The sequence below is a fragment of the Plectropomus leopardus genome, chromosome 12, assembly GCF_008729295.1.
Source record: "Plectropomus leopardus isolate mb chromosome 12, YSFRI_Pleo_2.0, whole genome shotgun sequence".
Classification (NCBI taxonomy): domain Eukaryota; kingdom Metazoa; phylum Chordata; class Actinopteri; order Perciformes; family Serranidae; genus Plectropomus; species Plectropomus leopardus.
In genome coordinates, this window is record NC_056474.1 from 10,111,360 (window position 1) to 10,132,060 (window position 20,701).

Consider the following 20,701-nt stretch of genomic DNA (forward strand, 5'->3'; position numbering starts at 1 on the left):
TAAATGTGGAAATATTTTGTGAAAGCACCAATAGTTTACCCTCAATATTACCACAAAATTGGTATCAATTTATTTGTTTAGAAATGTCAAGATGTAGATTGAATCTCCATATCACCTAGGCCCAGCTTTGGTAAAGAATTTGCACTCCATATGAAAATAGCAGGCAATGTTTGATTGCCAGAAAATTAATCAGCAAGAATTTAGATTCTTTCTATTGTTTAGGTCATTTATCAAGCAAAAATACTCAACATTTTCTGATTGCAGCTTCTCATATGTGAGGATTACTTGCTTTTTATGTTACATATATCACTGTCAGTTCTATATCTTTGGGTTTTGAAACTGGTTTTAGTCAGACAAAAAAAACCTAAAACTCCCTGGTCTCTTTCAGCGATTAACCCTTGCACTGAAGATATAATCAGTATTAAAAATAATATTTTTTGCAGCCTTTATTGTCCCCATATGGTAAAATAAAGCTGATGATAATTGCCCAATTAAATTCATAGATGGCTTTGGAAATGCTGAGGTGGAGGGTTGGGGTTGGGGATGATTATTGTTCCAGGACAGGACTCTAAAAATAATTAGGCTACTTCACTGGGTTCTAAAAAAGGAAACTGGCCATGTTGCTGTTTACTGGACACATTCAAGAGGCAATGGAGAATGACTCTTGTCATGTGCACCTGCAAAGACAACCTCACTGCATCTGGTTTGCTTAGAAACAAGAAGGCTTATAATGCTGTGACTTTAGCCTAAGACCTCAGAGACGGGCCAAACTCCAGTACAATTTACTTTTTTTTTTTTTTTAAATCATTTATATATTTATATATTTCATTTGTAATTTGGTGCATGTCATCATGTCATATGGATTACCTAATTTCCTGACCAATCGCAAACTTGTCTGAAACCTGACATTGATGTAAGTAACAGGCCTATAGCCAGTAATAATAATGATTGATATTAGTTTTCACTGTGTTTCTTTTACTTGCTCAATAGCACAGCTATAGCTGGTTTCCGGTGATCATTTCTGTTAGGAAGATTCTCACAGTTGTTATTGAGAACCAGCTGAATTCTGGTTATACTACATTGGTTTCTTGACCTGTAGAAAAGACAATAACCTAAAAGTTACTTAGAAGAAAGAAGGGTTGTTTCAGCATTTAGTATAGGATAAGATAATCATTTATTTACTTTTATTAGACCCAAATTAGAAAAAATTGTATCATTAAGGGGGACAAAGAGGACAGTGCAACACATGAAGTGTCAGTAAATAAAAAGCAAAATAATAAGTAAAATATAGTATTACAGAATTATTATCAGTTACGATGGCTATGGATGCACAATATTGGATTTTTTGCAGATATCCGATATGCTGATACATAGCAATTGATTTGGCCATTAATCACTGCCGATATTGATACATCCACTTTTTTCCCCACCTGATTTTAGCGATCATCCATTTTCTCCTGTATTGGAATTCATATATCATACCATATGATATCATATATTCATCATATGATGCATACCCTTATTGTGATGGCCAACCAGCAGATGGAGACATAAAATACAATACAACATACAGTGTATGTAATATTTGTTCATTGTGCAAAATAAGATAAATATTTAAACTTAGGGTTGATGTTCTATATATGTTGACCATGTCTATTTAAAAAATATAATAATAGAAATATCAGCAGAACTCACTATGAAGGTAAAATACCAATATTTAATTTAAAGCCAATATCAATCAATACTGATTCTCAGGGTATTTTGGGGTTGAACAAAAGTTTAATAAATTGAAGTATGTGTAAAAAGTCTCCCTTTTAAAAATAACTAAAATAAAGGTAAGACTCTCTGTCCAGTTATGTTTTTTTGAACACCGTAGATAAGTAAATGAGCACTGTATAACCGTTTTTTCTTTTATTATTTATAAAAAAATTGCAATTATTCAGACAGATATTTATTTTATTCATATTTTGAAACTGGTATACTGTTGCAACCCTTGAAAGCACGGCCCTGCCCTCTCTTTGTCTCTCCTCCCTCCCGCTCTTGTACTCAGTCTGCCTACACACAGTCACACCCTCTCTGTTCACTTCAATTTTCCTTTTGCTTGAGCTGTGTGTCTCGAGAAAAGGTAAGGGGGAACACTACAGGCTTATTACCTGAAACTCTGAAAAGTTGTAAATGTATAGTTATTAGTGTTTCAAATCGTTCATGTGTCACACATTGTTGTATGCGACATTTGACATGGAAATTTAAAACTGGTATACCGCATGGACCAGTATACCACCCAGCACTATTTAAAGAACACGCTGCCCACCAGCAAAGTAAAGAGGCGAAATCATTCTAAAAACAATGTACAATTAAACTGATTTCATTTTAGGTGGCTATAAACTAACCAACTTCATGACGTGTGGGTTAAAAACAGATTGAACGGATTGAATTAAACATTTTTATCTGATTTGTGCATCCTTGCTTTAAATGTCATAGTTAATTGATTTAGATTTGTCTGTATTACCTGTCCAACAATACCTACCCGTTTTGGGAGCATTATAAAATATTGTTTTTCCTTCTCTAGGAGATTAATATGGTCAAGAAAGTCAACATGTCTTCGTAGGAGACAGCAGGATCCTGACTCCTTTTAGTGCCACCCAGCCACTCCTTAAACACAGAACCACAGGCCTCCATTCCAGCCGTGAACATTCCCTTAGATGGTGGTCTGTGAAACTCAAACATCCCCATTGTGGACACACAGATTTTTAGGTTTTATATGGTGTTTAGAGGTAGTTATGAGCAAAGTATATACTGTAAGTGTAACTTTTTTTTTTACTGTGCTTTCCATATTTTTATTTTCATTTATATGAAGAGATACTCCAATAATGCTTACTTGATATCTGACTGTCATGGTGATATGCATTATGCTCTGTTAGATAGGGTTTATTTAACACAGAGTTACTGCTTGCTTCTTTGTCCTCTCATCAACCTGGACTAACACAAACAGGGAGTGACATAACTCATTTCATCATGTGGATTAACTGGTCTTTCGAGGGTTTGGTGAAAGGTAGTGTATGGATACCTTGATGAGTGTGTGCTAGTTATGCAACTCTTTTTGCGTCACCAGTCATTTAATGTTGAGGAAATAGATTTCAAGAGGGAAACTCATCTGCAAATTCAGCATTAACAACAGTTTCTGCTGAAAAAACATGGCTGTTTACTTTCAAGGGGTACATGCAAGTCAACTTTACTGCTGAAGTCTTTGTGTAAGGTGCCACAGAACTCCAGTATAGATGGTTTGCCAGATAGCCACAAAAATTGTTGTGCTCAAATTGTATTTTTTTTTTTTTATAATCATACTTTATTTTATTTTCAGAATTGTAACTCAACAATGCAACCATACATCATCCGACATTGGTCTGAGCTAGGAGAGAAGACTTAAATAAAGTAGAAAGAGAACGAAAGAAAAATTGGATTTAATCCCATCATGAGTTACAACGTGTAAAAAAAGTGCATCTAATACCTTTAGAATGTAGCTTTTTATCATCTGGGTGAACTATAACAGAACAATCTCTTTTTTTACAATTGTTAATTTGTAAAATGTTTGTATTATGTAACTCATCATTTTGCAGCTTCACTTGTACAGTAAAGTGACATTCAGTGGATTGTTTTGCTTCCTTACTAAAGCAGTGTTTTGAATTTGAAGGAAAAAAAATCAATTTGCATGTTTCTCCTTTTATATACTGCAGATCTCCTTGTACTTGAAAACCAAGCTAATGTTTATGAGGGATCTTGAATTGAAATTTGATACCTTTTAACACCTTTTAAATGAACCTCTCCATACACTTTAAGACCTCATTGGTACTTTGAGTTTTTGCTGGTTACGTCAGTAACACGTTTGAGCTTAAATTTACTATACAACAGGCCTCATGCAAGAAACTTCATACAAATAAATTTTCTCTCATTTTTGCTTGTATCCAAGATTTGTTCTTATTTTGTTAGTACCCATTTATTTTTGGGATTCACCAATTTTGTCTTATTTTTGTATTTTCTCTTAGGTAAGAGAAAATTTTACGAGTGGTCCAGAGCACTCGTACCAAGGTAAGAGAAAAACATCTAGTTTTCACAGGCCACAAATTGTTGCCCAGTGCAAGGAAAAATAAGTTTTATATTTGAGGAATATTTTAAAAAATCCGAATATTGAAGTCCAGGGCTAAAGACATACTACTATATTTGGTACACTGATCCTGATTACTTTGATTTCAGTTACTATGTGTCCCTCTGCTGACCAGAACTTGTATGTAACAAAGAACATTTACTCAAGTACTGAGCTTAAGTACAAATATGTTAAACTTTTACATTGCTTGAGTATTTTAACCTCATGTCCTTTTCCATTCCTACTCCAGTACACTAAAGAGGGAAATATCATAGTTTTTACTCTACTAATATTATTAGATAACTACTTTACATATTAAGATTTTTTTCACACAAACCATATGAAATTGTTTGGCAACTTTTTTATAATTGTGTCATAATCATTTCATGGTTTCAGCTTCTCATACATACTGTATGTATGAGAACCTGCTGCTTTTCCTTTTAATTTTTGTAGTTACTTTTGATTTATTAGATTTATTTAAAGCTTTTTTGCATGTATACTTTTACTTTTATTACTTCAATACATGTTCCTGAAATCACATTTACTTTGTTTAAGTTTATTTAACAGTAGGCCTTTATCAATTTCAACACTGCATGAGTTCTTCTGCTTACAACCTTTTTTGGGGTCCTGGCCCACGGCACAAAACCTACTCTTAAATTGAGTTTAGGGGGTGTTACCTGTGCTAATAGGAGACTTAGGATTAAGTGGGATTCAGCAGTGAACACACCTAAATTTCAATGTTTAAGAACATTTTGTGCATCTGGAGTTTACTTCTCTGATATTTTCTCTTACCAGAAAATTAGGAGAAATTTAAGAGAATGTTTCTACATGAGGCCCAGTGGTAGGAAGATAACAGCTTAATTTCTCAGTCCACTATTTCAATGCAATATCATTCAGGAAGGCAGGGTGGGAACAAAGCACAAGAGGGTGAATTGCATGACCCAATGCAAAGTTTATTTGAGTAATGTCAACACAGCTAGAAATACAGTCTTGTTCCCTATAACACACATTTTAACTTTGTTGTTAGCCTAGGAATATTGACTCTTTGCAATTATTTTTTTATGTATGTAATGGCACAATTAAAGAAACTGGTGGTCACTACATGTACTTGTATTCCCAGCATTTGACCAATAAACTTTGATAAACGGTAATGTATGAAACTTTGGTGCGCTTCATGGAGTTGATATCATGTACAAACTTGCTCTTAACTGCTAATACCCATCATGGCATGTGCACATAAATGTACAATAGAGACCAGCCACCAGATGTATAAACAATGCTTATGCACAAAAAGCATGTCATTTTCCACACATTATGGTTTTTATAGAAAAAAGGTTGCAGCGAGAAATAACCACCTCTCCCATATTTCAGACAATTTCAGTGTAGCAAGGTTTTAGCTGAGAGATGTTACCTTCATTTAGAACCTTGTTTGTTTAGGCTTGCCAGATTTAATGACCAGTTATCATGCCTCCATGGCCTTTTACATTTTAATGGTCATAGGTCAAATGTTAATGTCGCTGTGACCTAGTCTGTCTCATTCATATGAACGCGATATCTCAAGAACACCTTGACAGATTTGTTTTCATGTAGAGTAAATTCCAGGATGAACCGATTACATTTTGGTGGTCAACAGTCAAGGACACAGCGACCTTGCCTTTGACTCTTTCTTGTGAACATGATATCTAAAGAACACCTCAAGAGAATTTCTTCAAATTTGCCACAAATATTCACTTTTGATTAGGATATCACTGAGATGATGGTTTGTCTGGTTTCTCAAACTGTGGCCCACAGGCCAATGGCAGCCTTCAGAAACATTTTGTGCAGCCGTTCATTATATTTTAATAATTCGCATCCCATCTTAATACTTTAACTTTCAATAGCTTATATTTAAACCACTACTTGCCTCTTCCGTCATACTAACACCCTAACAAGCATCTGTAAAATCAGGAATGACAGCTTCGAAAAACTTAAGGTTACAAGTGTAGCCCCGGTTTTATGATAAGCAAGTGAGGTATTTCACAACACTGCCCCACTTGCGTATGTGGGGTACGTGGAAGAAATACGCTTGAGAATGACAGGCAGGATGCTGCAGGCGTTTATAAAGGGGACAGGCCGGCCTGTGCATTTAAAGATGATTGGTATGTCTCCTGACAGACGTGGTGTTATTGTAGCTTCCATGATTGGTCACGCCTGAAGGTGCTTCCCATAGTGCGATACCTCACTCGGTTGAACGTCCGGCCGAATCTCTCCCACACGAGGTGAAGCACTTCGGGGTTGAGTCTCCACTTGCCAGAGAGCAGATCTGCCCCGCTGTTCAATACGCTGGGGACATGCACTCCCCGTAATGATAGCAGGCGCTCGCTGCTCCACATCAACAATCCAATGATGGAGAGCCAGGATGCATTCCAGGGAAACCCTCACTGTACGGCGGAGATAACGCTGTACATCCAGGTGTAAGGAGGACACCCAGTGTTGGAAGTCCCTCATCCTCAACAACTCCTGCAGAACAACAGAAATGACTTCGGCCATCAGCCCTGACATGCAGAGGCAGGCTCGTAACGTGACCGGGTTTCCCAGACGAAACAGAGTGTGCTGGTGAAATTTCTCCACTTAAACTTGAGACAAAAAAGCCCTAAAAGAAACAGAACTGATTTCGAGGCCAAAGTACTCTCTCTATATATATATATTCTGAGTGGGAGACAAGGTGCTCTCTCTCCGCTTCCTCCCTGCTGCTGCCACAGAGGAGAAAATCGTCCAGAGATGCAAACACAAAAACACCCTGAGGCCCGCCGTTCACATAGGATTTCGAACTGCTTCCACACACTTGCTGAAGACCCTTGGGGCTAGTGACAGTCCAAAAGGCAGGGTCTGATACTCGTAGACTACGCCCTGGAAAGCTAACCGCAGATATTTCCTGTGTGCTGGATATAAACTTATGTAAAAATAAGCATCCTGTAGATCTTCCAAAGTGAACCAGTCATTCCGTCGAACTGAGCGGAACAGGACTGTTGAAAATGCCCTATAGGGAAGCAGCCAAGCAGTTCATGCCCCTTTAAGAGGTGAATTAAGTACTCCCCGTATTGTATTGTGTGACTGGATCATGGCATTTGTGTTACTCAATTAGAAGTCATTATCTTAGAAGGAGGTTCTTTAGTTCTTTAGTTCTTTGAGTTGGTCGTTTTTAGTCCAGATTGTACGTGATGTAACGAAAACCACACTCTGTTCGTAAGCCACAGATTGCTTCACCACTGGTGAGTCCGCGAGCCCTGGAGCCTCACTGTTGGCAAAATCCAGGCCAAAGTAACCCTTGACAGGGACCCTTGACAGGCGGGGACACTGTGACGGAACGGTTTGTCCCAGTACCTCTTCATCTCCTCCATGCATGCCGGGAAGGCGGACATGAGCTGTTTCACAGAGACTTGACAAGAAGGCAGGATTTTGCCATCATATAAATCCTTCTCCTCCCCCTTGTTGTCCTGTAATGCAGGCCAGTCAATAGCCAGCCTGGTTGCTGCCCGTTTACACACCTTGTGCAGGTAAACTTCCCAAGAGGCAGGGGAGGGCTGCACCTTTCCACTGACAAAGCTACTGGGCCACAACTGAGCGTGGTGAAGGATGGCATCTTCATCATCCTCATCCGCCTCGTCCTCTTCGCCACTATCCTCTGGGTTGAGGAGCTAGCTAAACAGCAGGGGAAACTCCTTGAGGTCCTCCATTCTCTCTCCCCAGCTAGTGCTAGCCACAGCCAGCTTCTCTCGGGGCTGTGCCGCGGAGTCAGAGTTCACCGTTCTGCTTTTGAGGCTACTGAAACTCTCAAGTGGTGCTCCAAAAATGTCATTGGCATGGCACAGCGGTGCTTGCAGGACTCTGAGTCTGCAAGGGAAGTCTGAGCATGCTTCACACCCATACATGTGATGCAGAGAGGATGGGGGTCTCTCCTCGATATGGTGAGCCCATATGCAGCTGGGCAAGGGCAGGACTTGATGTCCTTCCCCCTGCCGGCATCAGTGCTCCCCTTAGAGGGTGCGATGGTTGCCATAGCTAACAGTGATGGTAGCTAAAATACAAATAAACCTTGATGGCTAAGAGCAGAAAGAAAAATGGACACACAGCTCACCTCGACGTGCTAGCTTGTTCTGTTAGCAAAAGACAGGCAAGTGTCCACGACAACACGTAAACTCCCACCTGAAGGTTTCTTAACGAAAGCGATACCAAAAGTCCCAACACCAGATCTCCTCTTTCGGTGACTACCTCGACAGCTGTGTTGGAGAACAGTTAAATGTAAATACGGTCTTCGGGACAGTTGAGGAGCTTGCACGATCTTCAAAGGGAAGAAAGCAAGAATGACAGGCAGGATGCTGCAGGCATTTATAAAGGGGGGCGGTCTGATTGGTCTGTCTTCTGACAGACGTGGTGTTATTGGAGCTTCCATGATTGGTCATGCCTGAAGGTGAGATACTGAACAAGGTTTGAGAGAGAGCCCACCAGTTGTATGGTGTCTGGCATGTCCTCAGTGTTGGGGGAATTAAGTTCTGCCATCAGTGCTTAAAGCTGTTAAGTAAAGTTAGCAATTTAGGTGGACATATATTTCGCTTTATGTGGTCTTTTTCTTCTGTGATCTTCAATAATATGCTTGCTCACCTAATTGGCATGCAGTCATCAAAACTTTGAGATCCCCTGGTACAGTGTGTCATAGAAAATGTCATGATTTAGTATGTAATAAAGATGTAAAAAATGAGTAATAGTGTAGTCTGCCATGAAAAGTTTCATAGTTCTGATAACAGTTGTCTCCATGGTCATGGGATGGTATTCAGAAGGCAGTTTATGGTATATTGGTGTTTACATACATGCTGTACCAAGATCATATCTGACATCAGATTTGTGTTGTAATAAACTTGTTAATTCAAGTAAGGAAATCTGAGGCTCTTGAGTTTTTTGTTTGTCTCAGTGAACATTGACCTGAAGTGAAAGTTTTCCAGTGATCAGTAGTATCACATGCCATGAAAATGTAATTGAGAAATGTCATAGTATAGTATGTCATGATAAAATCATTGTGTAATATATCAAATGAATGTAATGAAAATGAACCATAAAAAGTGACTTAAAATATCACAGTATAGCATGCCATAAAAATCATTAAAAAAGTAATTGTATAGTCTGAAATAACACAATATGATACAATAGAATGCAATAGAAGTATGAATAAATTTGTCAATTTATATTACCAGTAGCATAGGATGTCAAACTGAGTTAAGAATAAGTAAACCTCAAAATCATGTTTTTTAGTTGAAAAGAAATATGTATGGCTATTTAGTAGTGTTTCTGATTGGTTCAGGTCCAAATCCTGACATTTAAGTGCAAAAGATTACAATTTTACATACTGTATGAAAAAAATATGCATAGCTACTCCCTGGGGTCTCCAGCTTCCTCCCACAGTCCAAAGACATGCAGCTCAGGTTGAAACCTGGCTGTTGCAATTGACTTTGGCAGCAGGAACCTGCTTTCATCAATAAGCAAGCCCCCGACTGCCTACCTATTACTGTCCACTAACCAACTGATTACTTATATTTGGGAGGGGGCAGGGAGGTGAGAGGAATCACACCTGGGTGACTGGTCATGTCTTATGCCATGTCCCTACAGGAACGACTTAAGGTGTAACCCCAAAAGTTTTTTAATGTATGGATGTTTCATTCACACAGAACCGGCATTTGTATGCTATGGCGAGTCTCTACAAGCTATTCTAGGTGGTGTTCAGCCATTTTTAGGAGCGGTCAAAATTTGACTTTTTCAACATACTATACTGTTGCCTTTTTGGCCATTTTTTGACATGCTAAATTTTGAGGTTTTTGGCCATTTTTTGGCCTTTATTTCCACTTTGTGCACTATGACGCATCTCTACAAGCTATCTTAGGTGGGTTTCAGGCATATACAGGGCAGCACAATGGCTTTGTGGTTAGCACTGTTGCCTCAGAGCACGTGGGTCCCTGGTTCGAATCCTGGTTGGAACGGGGTTTGGTCCAGGCGGGGGCTCTTCTGTGCAGAGTTGACGTGTTCTCCCTGGGGTCTCCAGCTTCCTCCCACAGTCCAAAGACATGCAGCTCAGGTTGATTGGTGACTCTAAATTGCCTTTAGGTGTGACTGTGAGCATGTATAGTGTCTGTCTATATATGTTGGCCCTGCGATGGCAAACTGTCCAGAGTGTACCCCACCTTTCGCCCAGTGACAGCTCCAGCCCCACGCAACACTTATGAGGACAACCACTTACAGAAAATGACTGACTGACGGGCCATACTATACTATTGCCTCTTTTGGCCATTTTTTTGACATGGCCATTTTTGACATTTTGAGTTTTTTGGCCTTTTTTGGCCTTTATTTCCACTTTGTGCACTATGGCGCGTCTCTACAAGCTATCCTAGGTGGTTTTCAGCCATTTTAGGAGAGCGGTCAAAATTTGACTTTTTTCGCCATACTATACTATTGCCTTTTTGGCCATTTTTTTTTGACATGCTAAATTTTATGAGGTTTTTTGGCAAAATTTTTTTTGGCCCTTTATTTCCACTTTTTATACTATAACGCGTCTCTACAAGCTATTCTATGTGTTTTCAGCCATTTTTAGCCATTTTTAGGAGCGGTCAAAATTTGACTTTTTTCGCCATACTATACTATTGCCTTTTTTGGCCATTTTTTTTGACATGCTAAATTTTGAGGTTTTTTTTGGCCTTTTTTTTGGCCTTTATTTCCACTTTGTATGCTATATGCGCGTCTCTCTACAAGCTATTCTAGTGTTTTTCAGCCATTTTTAGGAGCGGTCAAAATTTGACTTTTTTCGCCATACTATACTATTGCCTTTTTGGCCATTTTTTTGACATGCTAAATTATGAGGTTTTTGGCTTTTTTTTTTTGGCCTTTATTTCCACTTTGTAGCGCTATAACGCGTCTCTACAAGCTATTCTAAGTGTTTTCAGCCATTTTTAGGAGCGGTCAAAATTTGACTTTTTTCGCCATACTATACTATTGCCTTTTTGGCCATTTTTTTTTTTGACATGCTAAATTTTGAGGTTTTTGGCCTTTTTTTTGGCCTTTATTTCCACTTTTGTGCGCTATAACGCGTCTCTACAAGCTATTCTAGGTGTTTTCAGCCATTTTTAGGAGCGGTCAAAATTTGACTTTTTTCGCCATACTATACTATTGCCTTCTTTTGGCCATTTTTTTGACATGCTAAATTTATGAGGTTTTTTGGCCTTTTTTTGGCCTTTATTTCCACTTTTTGTGCGCTATACGCGTCTCTACAAGCTATTTCTAGGTGTTTTCAGCCATTTTTAGGAGCGGTCAAAATTTGACTTTTTTTCGCCATACTATACTATTGCCTCTTTTGGCCATTTTTTTTTTGACATGCTAAATTATGAGGTTTTTGGCCTTTTTTTTTTGGCCTTTATTTCCCACTTTGTGCGCTATGACGCGCGTCTCTACAAGCTATTCTAGTGTGTTTTCAGCCATTTTTAGGAGCGGTCAAAATTTGACTTTTTTCGACATACTATACTATTGCCTTCTTTTGGCCATTTTTTTTTTGACATGCTAAATTATGAGTTTTTTTTGCTTTTTTTTTTTGGCCTTTATTCCCACTTTTGTATGCTATGGCGCGTCTCTACAAGCTATTCTAAGTTGTTTTCAGCCATTTTTAGGAGCGGTCAAATTTTGACTTTTTTCGCCATACTATACTATTGCCTTTTGGCCATTTTTTTTTGACATGCTAAATTATGAGGTTTTTGGCCTTTTTTGGCCTTTATTTCCACTTTTGTGCGCTATGGCGCGTCTCTACAAGCTATTCTATAGTGTTTTTCAGCCATTTTTAGGAGCGGTCAAAATTTGACTTTTTTCGCCATACTATACTATTGCCTTCTTTGATTTTTTTTTTTTGACATGCTAAATTATGAGGTTTTTGGCCTTTTTTTGGCCTTTATTTCCACTTTGTGCGCTATATGACGCGTCTCTACAAGCTATTCTAGTTGTTTTTTCAGCCATTTTTTAGGAGCGGTCAAAATTTGACTTTTTTCGCCATACTATACTATTGCCTTTTTGGCCATTTTTTTTTGACATGCTAAAAATTGATGTTTTTTTTTTTGGCCTTTTTTGGCCTTTATTTCCACTTTTGTGCGCTATAACGCGTCTCTACAAGCTATTCTAGTGTTGTTTTCAGCCATTTTTAGGAGCGGTCAAAATTTGACTTTTTTCGCATACATACTATACTATTGCCTTTTTGGCCATTTTTTTGACATGCTAAATTATGAGGTTTTTTGGCCTTTTTTTGGCCTTTATTTCCACTTTGTGCGCTATGCGCGTCTCTACAAGCTATTCTAGTTGTTTTCAGCCATTTTTAGGAGCGGTCAAAATTTGACTTTTTTCGCGACATACTATACTATTGCCTTTTTGGCCATTTTTTTTTGACATGCTAAAATTTTGAGGTTTTTTGCCTTTTTTTTGCCTTTATTTCCACTTTGTGCGCTATGGCGCGTCTCTACAAGCTATTCTAAGTTGTTTTCAGCCATTTTTAGGAGCGGTCAAAATTTGACTTTTTTCGCCATACTATACTATTGCCTCTTTTGGCCATTTTTTTGACATGCTAAATTATGAGAGTTTTTGGCCTTTTTTGGCCTTTATTTCCACTTTGTGCGCTATGGCGCGTCTCTACAAGCTATTCTATGTGTTTTCAGCCATTTTTAGGAGCGGTCAAATTTTGACTTTTTTTCGACATACTATACTATTGCCTTTTTGGCCATTTTTTTTTTTTTGACATGCTAAATTATGAGGTTTTTTGCCTTTTTTGGCCTTTATTTCCACTTTGTGCGCTATGGCGCGTCTCTACAAGCTATTCTATGTGGTTTTCAGCCATTTTAGGAGGAGCGGTCAAAATTTGACTTTTTTCGCCATACTATACTATTGCCTTTTTGGCCATTTTTTTTTGACATGCTAAATTTATGAGGTTTTTGGCCTTTTTTGGCCTTTATTTCCACTTTGTGCGCTATGGCGCGTCTCTACAAGCTATTCTAGTGTGTTTTCAGCCATTTTTTTAGGAGCGGTCAAAATTTGACTTTTTTCGCCATACTATACTATTGCCTCTTTTGGCCATTTTTTTTGACATGCTAAATTATGAGGTTTTTGGCCTTTTTTTGGCCTTTATTTCCACTTTGTGTGCTATGGCGCGTCTCTACAAGCTATTCTATGTGTTTTCAGCCATTTTTAGGAGCGGTCAAAATTTGACTTTTTTTTTTTCGACATACTATACTATTGCCTTTTTGGCCATTTTTTTTTTTTGACATGCTAAATTATGAGGTTTTTGGCCTTTTTTTTGGCCTTTATTTCCACTTTGTGCGCTATGACGCGTCTCTACAAGCTATTAAGTTGTTTTCAGCCATTTTTAGGAGCGGTCAAAATTTGACTTTTTTCGCCATACTATACTATTGCCTTTTTTGGCCATTTTTTTTTGACATGCTAAATTTTGAGGTTTTTGGCCTTTTTTTGGCCTTTATTTCCACTTTGTGCGCTATGGCGCGTCTCTACAAGCTATTCTAGGTGGTTTTCAGCCATTTTTTTAGGAGCGGTCAAAATTTGACTTTTTTTTCGCCATACTATACTATTGCCTTTTTGGCCATTTTTTTTGACATGCTAAATTTTGAGGTTTTTGGCCTTTTTTGGCCTTTATTTCCACTTTTTGTGCGCTATGGCGCGTCTCTACAAGCTATTCTAGGTGTTGTTTTCAGCCATTTTTAGGAGCGGTCAAAATTTGACTTTTTTCGCCATACTATACTATTGCCTTTTTGGCCATTTTTTTTGACATGCTAAATTTTGAGGTTTTTGCCTTTTTTGCCTTTATTTCCACTTTGTGCGCTATGACGCGCGTCTCTACAAGCTATTCTAGGTGTTTTCAGCCATTTTTAGGAGCGGTCAAAATTTGACTTTTTTCGCCATACTATACTATTGCCTTTTTGGCCATTTTTTTTGACATGCTAAATTTTGAGGTTTTTGGCCTTTTTTTGGCCTTTATTTCCACTTTGTGCGCTATATGGCGCGTCTCTACAAGCTATTCTAGGTGTGTTTTTCAGCCATTTTTAGGAGCGGTCAAAATTTGACTTTTTTCGCCATACTATACTATTGCCCTTTTTGGCCATTTTTTTTGACATGCTAAATTTTGAGGTTTTTGGCCTTTTTTGGCCTTTATTTCCACTTTGTGCGCTATGGCGCGTCTCTACAAGCTATTCTAGGTGGTTTTCAGCCATTTTTAGGAGCGGTCAAAATTTGACTTTTTTCGCCATACTATACTATTGCCTTTTTGGCCATTTTTTTGACATGCTAAATTTTGAGGTTTTTGGCCTTTTTTGGCCTTTATTTCCACTTGTGTACGCTATGACGCGTCTCTACAAGCTATTCTAGGTTCGTTTTTCAGCCATTTTTAGGAGCGGTCAAAATTTGACTTTTTTCGCCATACTATACTATTGCCTTTTTGGCCATTTTTTTGACATGCTAAATTTTGAGGTTTTTGGCCTTTTTTTTTGGCCTTTATTCCCACTTTTTATACTATATATGGCGTCTCTACAAGCTATTCTAAGTGTTTTCAGCCATTTTTAGGAGCGGTCAAAATTTGACTTTTTTCATACATACTATACTATTGAGGTTTTGTTGGCCACTTTTTTTGGACATGCTAAATTTTCAGGGTTTTTGGCATTTTTTTTTTTGCCTTTGGCAATTTCCCATTTTATATACTATACATGGCGTTTTTTCTCTAAAGCTATCAAAAATGGCCAATTTTAATGTTTTAAAAAACACAGCCTATGACGTGTCTTTTACAAGAGTTCGGTCAAATTTGACTTTTTTCGACATACTATACTATTGCCTTCTTGGCCAAATTATGTCAAAAAATGTCAAATTTTGAAAATTAAAAAAAAGCATATGAAAATGAAATTATAACTTGTAGAGACACATCATAGTATACAATTTCAACAAAAAGGCCTAATATGTCCAAAAACTGTCCGAAAGCGCCATGGTGTTTTATGACGAAAAACTTCAAGTTTAGACATGTCAAAAAATAGCTGAAACAAGATATTAACAATGTATTTTTGACAAATCAAAATAGCGCCAAAAGTCATACTAGAGTATGTCTTCCAAAATCACACTAACAAGTCATTCAATAGCATGTCATCTCAAATCGCACGAAGAAGTCATACTTTAGCATGTGGTCCAATCGCTCCAAAAAGTCAGTTCAACATATCGTCCAAAATCGCGCCAAAAGGTCATACTAAATCAGGTGGTCCAAAATCACGCCAAAAAGTCATGCTATAGCATGTCGTCCAAAATTGTGCCACAAAGTCATACTATAGCATTTGTCCAAAATTGCTCAATAAAGTCATACTATAGCAAGCTGTCCAAAATTGCTCAATAAAGTCATACTATAGCAAGCTGGCCAAAATTGCTCAATAAAGTCATACTATAGCAAGCTGGCCAAAATCCCACCAAAAAGTCATACTACAACATGTCTTGGAAAAGGCTTTTGACTATGTCCCCTAGGGAATCCTGTGGGGAGTATTGTGGGGGAGCAGGAGTACAAGGTAATGGGGTCTTGCTACAAGCCATTTGGTGCCTGTATGACCAAAGTAAGAGCTGCATCTGCATACTTGACTCAGGTCAAACACTTTTCCAGTGGGTGCTGGCCTCTGCCAGGGTCTTTCTTTTGTCACCAATTCTGTTCTGATATTCATGGACAGGATCTCCAGTTTGGGGACCTCAGAACTGCAGCTTTGCTTTTTGCAGATGATGTGGCTCTGTTGGCTTCATCTCACCATGACCTCCAGCACTGAAGCCAAGTGTGAAACAGTTGGGATGAAAGTCAGCACGTCTAAGTCTGAGGTCATGGTTCTCTGCTGGAACATGGGGGATTGCCCCCTCTGGGTGGAAAGTCACTGCTCCATGCAAAGGTTTTTTAGTATCTCAGGGTCTTGTTCATGAGTGAGGGCAAAATGGAGCATTGCATACACAGGCGGTTTGCTGCAGAATCCGCTGTGATGTGGGCATGGTGCCACACTGTTGTGGTGAAGAAGGAGCTGAGCTGGAAGGCAAAGCTTTGGATTTACCAGTCCATGACACACAGCTATGGTCATAAGCCTTGGGTAGTGATAAAAAGGATAAGATCCTAGATACAAGTGGCTGAAATAAGTTTCCTCCAGAGGGTGGCTGGGCTCAGCCTTAGGGATAGGGTAAAGAGCTCAGACATGGGGAGGGGAGCTCAGATCTGCTGCTACTTCGCTTAAAAAGTGGCAAGCTGGGGTGGATCAGGCATCTGAAAAGGATGCTTCCTGGGTATCTCCTGTAAGAAGTGTTCTGGGCCAACGTCCAACTGGTAGGAGGCCCCAGAGCAGACCCAGAACATGCTGGAGGGATTATATATTTCATCTTTCCTGGAAATTTCTTTAAGAATTGTGGAAGAAATTGGTCATAGTTTTCATTTGCAGTACATCTATTTATTAACACAGATTACTCAAACATGTTTCCAAAAACTACACATGTATAGTACAAGCAATTAATATCCGTTAGTGCTTTCATATTAAAACATAACAAGATTCTTGTAACGGATTTAAAAGACCTTTGAAAACAACGTAAACACCACAAAACTTTAAGGGTTACTACTGTGTTCTAGTTACTTTTTAAAATTGAAAGTGTAGTTAAAATCTGAGCTCACGTACTTTGCATTTGCTCACAATCACGTACAACATTACAAATCGGATACTCTGGATAAACAAATCAACTTTGGATAAGCAAATACATGCAGTCACCCATCTAAATATCTATCACTTACACATGACTGTCCTTGAGATATCCTGCAAAATTACAGGTGCTTGTACTGCATTAACAGACACAAAAAATCTCTACAAAGCTGTGTAATTCAATTCATGGTAGAAACATCTGTTTCATGATAATAATTGACAAAATAAGTGACATAAATGCAGTCAAACACATAGATCTTTTGTGAAACATGTTCACCTTCCACATAACTTGCTCATAAAAATGCTTTATGTGTCTAAGATGCTCTCCAAAAACACATTCTCAAACAACCAAAGTCATAAAGAACTGTGATTTTGCCAAATTGACTACAATTTAACTGCACAGCTTCATTTAATCTAAACAACCCATGCACCATAATGGTCACTAAAGTTCTGTCGTTAATTTTTACATCATCAGTGTTGCATTTGGATGAATTATAGCAATACTGAATAAGAAACACATAGCCATGACCTCACTAACAGTCATTAACTCCAACATCTGCTGCTCCGGGAATCTAAGGCACTGCAAAAGTGCAAAAGACAACATTTCTTGAAAGGTACAAAAGTAAAACTGAAAAAAATATGTAAACCTAAATATACTGTCTAACTACTCGTTTGTGTATATAGAAGGAGTCATCAGAGAGGATAATGCCTGGATCAGTTAGGTCAAAGTCTATGATTGCTTATATGAACGTTTTTGGGTTTTTTTTTTCAATTATGTAAATAATATGTAACTCAGTAGATGATGGAATTGTTCATTGGTGAAATGTCTTTCTTTCTGTCTGGTTTCTGTCCATCACATATTGCGGTGTAACAGAGCAGTTCGGAGCTGAATCATGCTCACAGTGACATATTTATACCTACATTTTCCAACTCGCGAGAGAGACCATCAATCCATTTGACAAGAAAAAGACTCAAAGGATGAGTCCATTTTCTGATGGGCAGCTTCAAAATGGAATGGTTCATAAAATGCGGTTACTTCAGGTTAGGATGTCTTATTCATCATGTAAGTAGTCCCAATTTAAGACTGAGAGGGTTTGTGAAATTAAAATGGTTTGTCCCTACTGGTTCTGATAATCACTAATTTGAAGAGTGACTGGGTTGCCCACTGATGTGTAGCCGTAGGTCTGAGTTGACACTTTGGTTTTAAAGCTCTGCTGCCCACCCTCCACTCTCTGCACCTCTGAGCAGTACGAAGGCTTTACCTCCAGCTTTGCATGGCTCACTTGAATGGGGACGCGTCTTTCTGTCCTAGACCGGACACCACTGGCTTGGGGGGCAGCAGACGCGAAAAGGCTGCTGGAAAGATGCTCCCTGAAGCGACCAAAGAAGCCGCTACTTTGCTTCGGGACCACAACGGGTCGTCCCACGTTCAGGAGCACCGGCTGTCCCACTGTGGACCCGCCGATCTCCCTCTGCAGCACAGAGATCTCGCAAGGCTTTTCTGCAGCAGCGTTATGGGGGCTGGAGGAGCCGTAGGTCTCTCCTTCTTCTGGGACATAATCCTCCAAGTCCTCGAGGGTCAGAATGCGGCCTGCTTGTGTCAGAATTTTAGGTTCCTGTTTTATGGAGTTACAACCATCATCTTCATCATCTGGTTCAAAGATGACAGTCTGTTCATCGTCCAGGTCCTCGCTGTCCTCTCCTGCTGGAGTAAGGACAGATGGGAGCTCTTGTGGCTCTCCAGCGACCCCAGAGACAGAATCAGAGGTTACATTACTTTGTTCTGCCTCCCAGGGGAGCGGCTGGCTGCTGACGTCCCCCTGCAGCTGGGCCTGCGCCTGCTCCACCAGCTTGTTGTTGGAATTGTTAGCGTTTGGGTTTTCAGGAGGAGACCTTTTGGGTCTGGAGGGTGTGGTGGCACGTTCAGACCCTGCCGGTGAAATGCCTCTCCTCCTAGGCAACCTGGGAGATTTATTAACCTTATACTCTATGACCTCCTCTACCTCAACCCACCTTGGCTTGGTTTCCACAACTCTGGCTTCAGCACCCTGGGGTTCGGTGACATAGAGGGTCGGGATGGTGGACTTTCTTGGAGTGGGCATCCTCCTCACCCTGGCTGTGGGGGGCTCTGGGGTGGAGGTCTCTGAACGTTGGGCTCCAGCAAGAGTCAAGCCGGGGGACCTGTGCCTCCTCATACGTGGGTTCTTCACCACAGTGGTTATTGTCTCCTCACTGGAGTTAAAAGAAAGAGACACAAACCTGATCAGAGCCAAGACAAAGACCTCAACCTCGGCTGCATGCAGTTTTCACACCAATGATTGAACTGGTGGGCTTACACCTCCAGTTCAAGTGACACTGAGCTACGTAACCAAATACAAAAAGCTGACTCCCAACAAGCACTTTCCACATGCCACCATATGCTTGTTGCACTTCATATTGTGTCACTACAGTAAAATAAAAAGATTTAAATACTAATCATGTATTCTTTTTTAGAAATGGGTCTGTTATTGGCCAAAAGTGTTATTGCTCTTTCATGAAAAATGCACGCAGCAAAGGGCCTAGAGCGGGACACTTCAGAACTGTTTCTCTATAACATAATCCAGACCCTACAGTTTTGTATTTAATTGATTTAACTTAATTCTCTCATTTTTTTTTTTTTACATTTTATTTTTATTTACTTTACTATTTATTTATTCTTTTGGAGGCTGGGGTGAGGGTGGATTATATGTGTGTTAAATCTTCAGCCATCCATGCCCAAGCAACCTGATGAAATTTTCATGGTAGGTGGTGATTTTAATCAACTCCTTCTTCAACTGTAGCAGGATCAAGACCAAATTGTAATTTGATTTTTTAAACTTTGTACTTAAAAACTTTGTAACTTTGCGATTTCAGCTTTCAGCTCCATACTGAAAGACAGAAAAAAATCTAAATAGGATTGTTAAAATATGCTCAACAGAGTGACAAAAACGGACTTGACCACTTTTTGCAGTCAAGTATTTTAGCTTCCTCTGGACACGTTCTTACAGGTGAATTTACTCTGTTGCCATCAAGGCATTGTTACATTTTACCTGCTTGTAAAACTAACCACCATTATATTGTTTTTACTTGTTTTAATGATAATCAAACTTAACTTTAATATATTTATAGATTCCTTTATTCAACTGAACTCTTTGGCATATATCATTTTTTTATTTATTACTAATCTATTTATGTGTCTTCATGTAACTGTATGTGTATGAAGCAAGCTGTCTAAACAAATAGCCCCTGACGGGATTAATAAAGCTGTGTGAATCTGAATCTGTTTGTGTATCTGTGCATACATATATATATACACTGGTGCTGGTTTTGTGGAGCTGCAGTAATTACATTGCCAGTTAAAGACGACAGCACCCTGGTGCGGACAGCCCATCCTTTCATCATCCTTGTGTTAGAGTCCTTTGCACTCAGGCTTTAAATATTACACAGCAATGCATACACAGGGCCACAGAGACAGACAGAGGAGCACATACACATACAAAGGGCTCCAAATCGCTTTGAAAGGTCCAGTGTTTAGGATTCAGGGGTATATATAAGCATAAATGGAATATTATAAGTGTGTTTTCTATAGTGTATAATCATCTGAAAATGCGAATCATGTTTTTTTTACTTTAGAATGAGACATTTGTATCTTGTGCTAATCCTCTAATTTTCTTAGTGGTCAAACTGTGTAATTACATTAAAAAAGAGGCCTGTAAATCAGTGGATTAAATTTTAACATCACAACCCTGAAATGATTGGTTTTACTTTCTGGATTTGATTCCAATTTGAT

General features: G+C 38.9%; 1 protein-coding gene across 1 annotated transcript in view; it reads right to left on the reverse strand.

Annotated features, from left to right (window-relative positions):
• Nucleotides 1–16,628: 16,628 nt before the first annotated feature.
• obscnb (obscurin, cytoskeletal calmodulin and titin-interacting RhoGEF b) overlaps nucleotides 16,629–20,701 on the reverse strand; it is a 70,027-nt gene continuing 65,954 nt past the window's right edge. Inside the window, exon 85 of the mRNA XM_042497487.1 lies at nucleotides 16,629–19,125. Coding sequence (XP_042353421.1) covers nucleotides 18,012–19,125 — 1,114 coding nt within the window. The 3' untranslated portion in view covers nucleotides 16,629–18,011. The remainder of the gene's footprint in view (nucleotides 19,126–20,701) is intronic.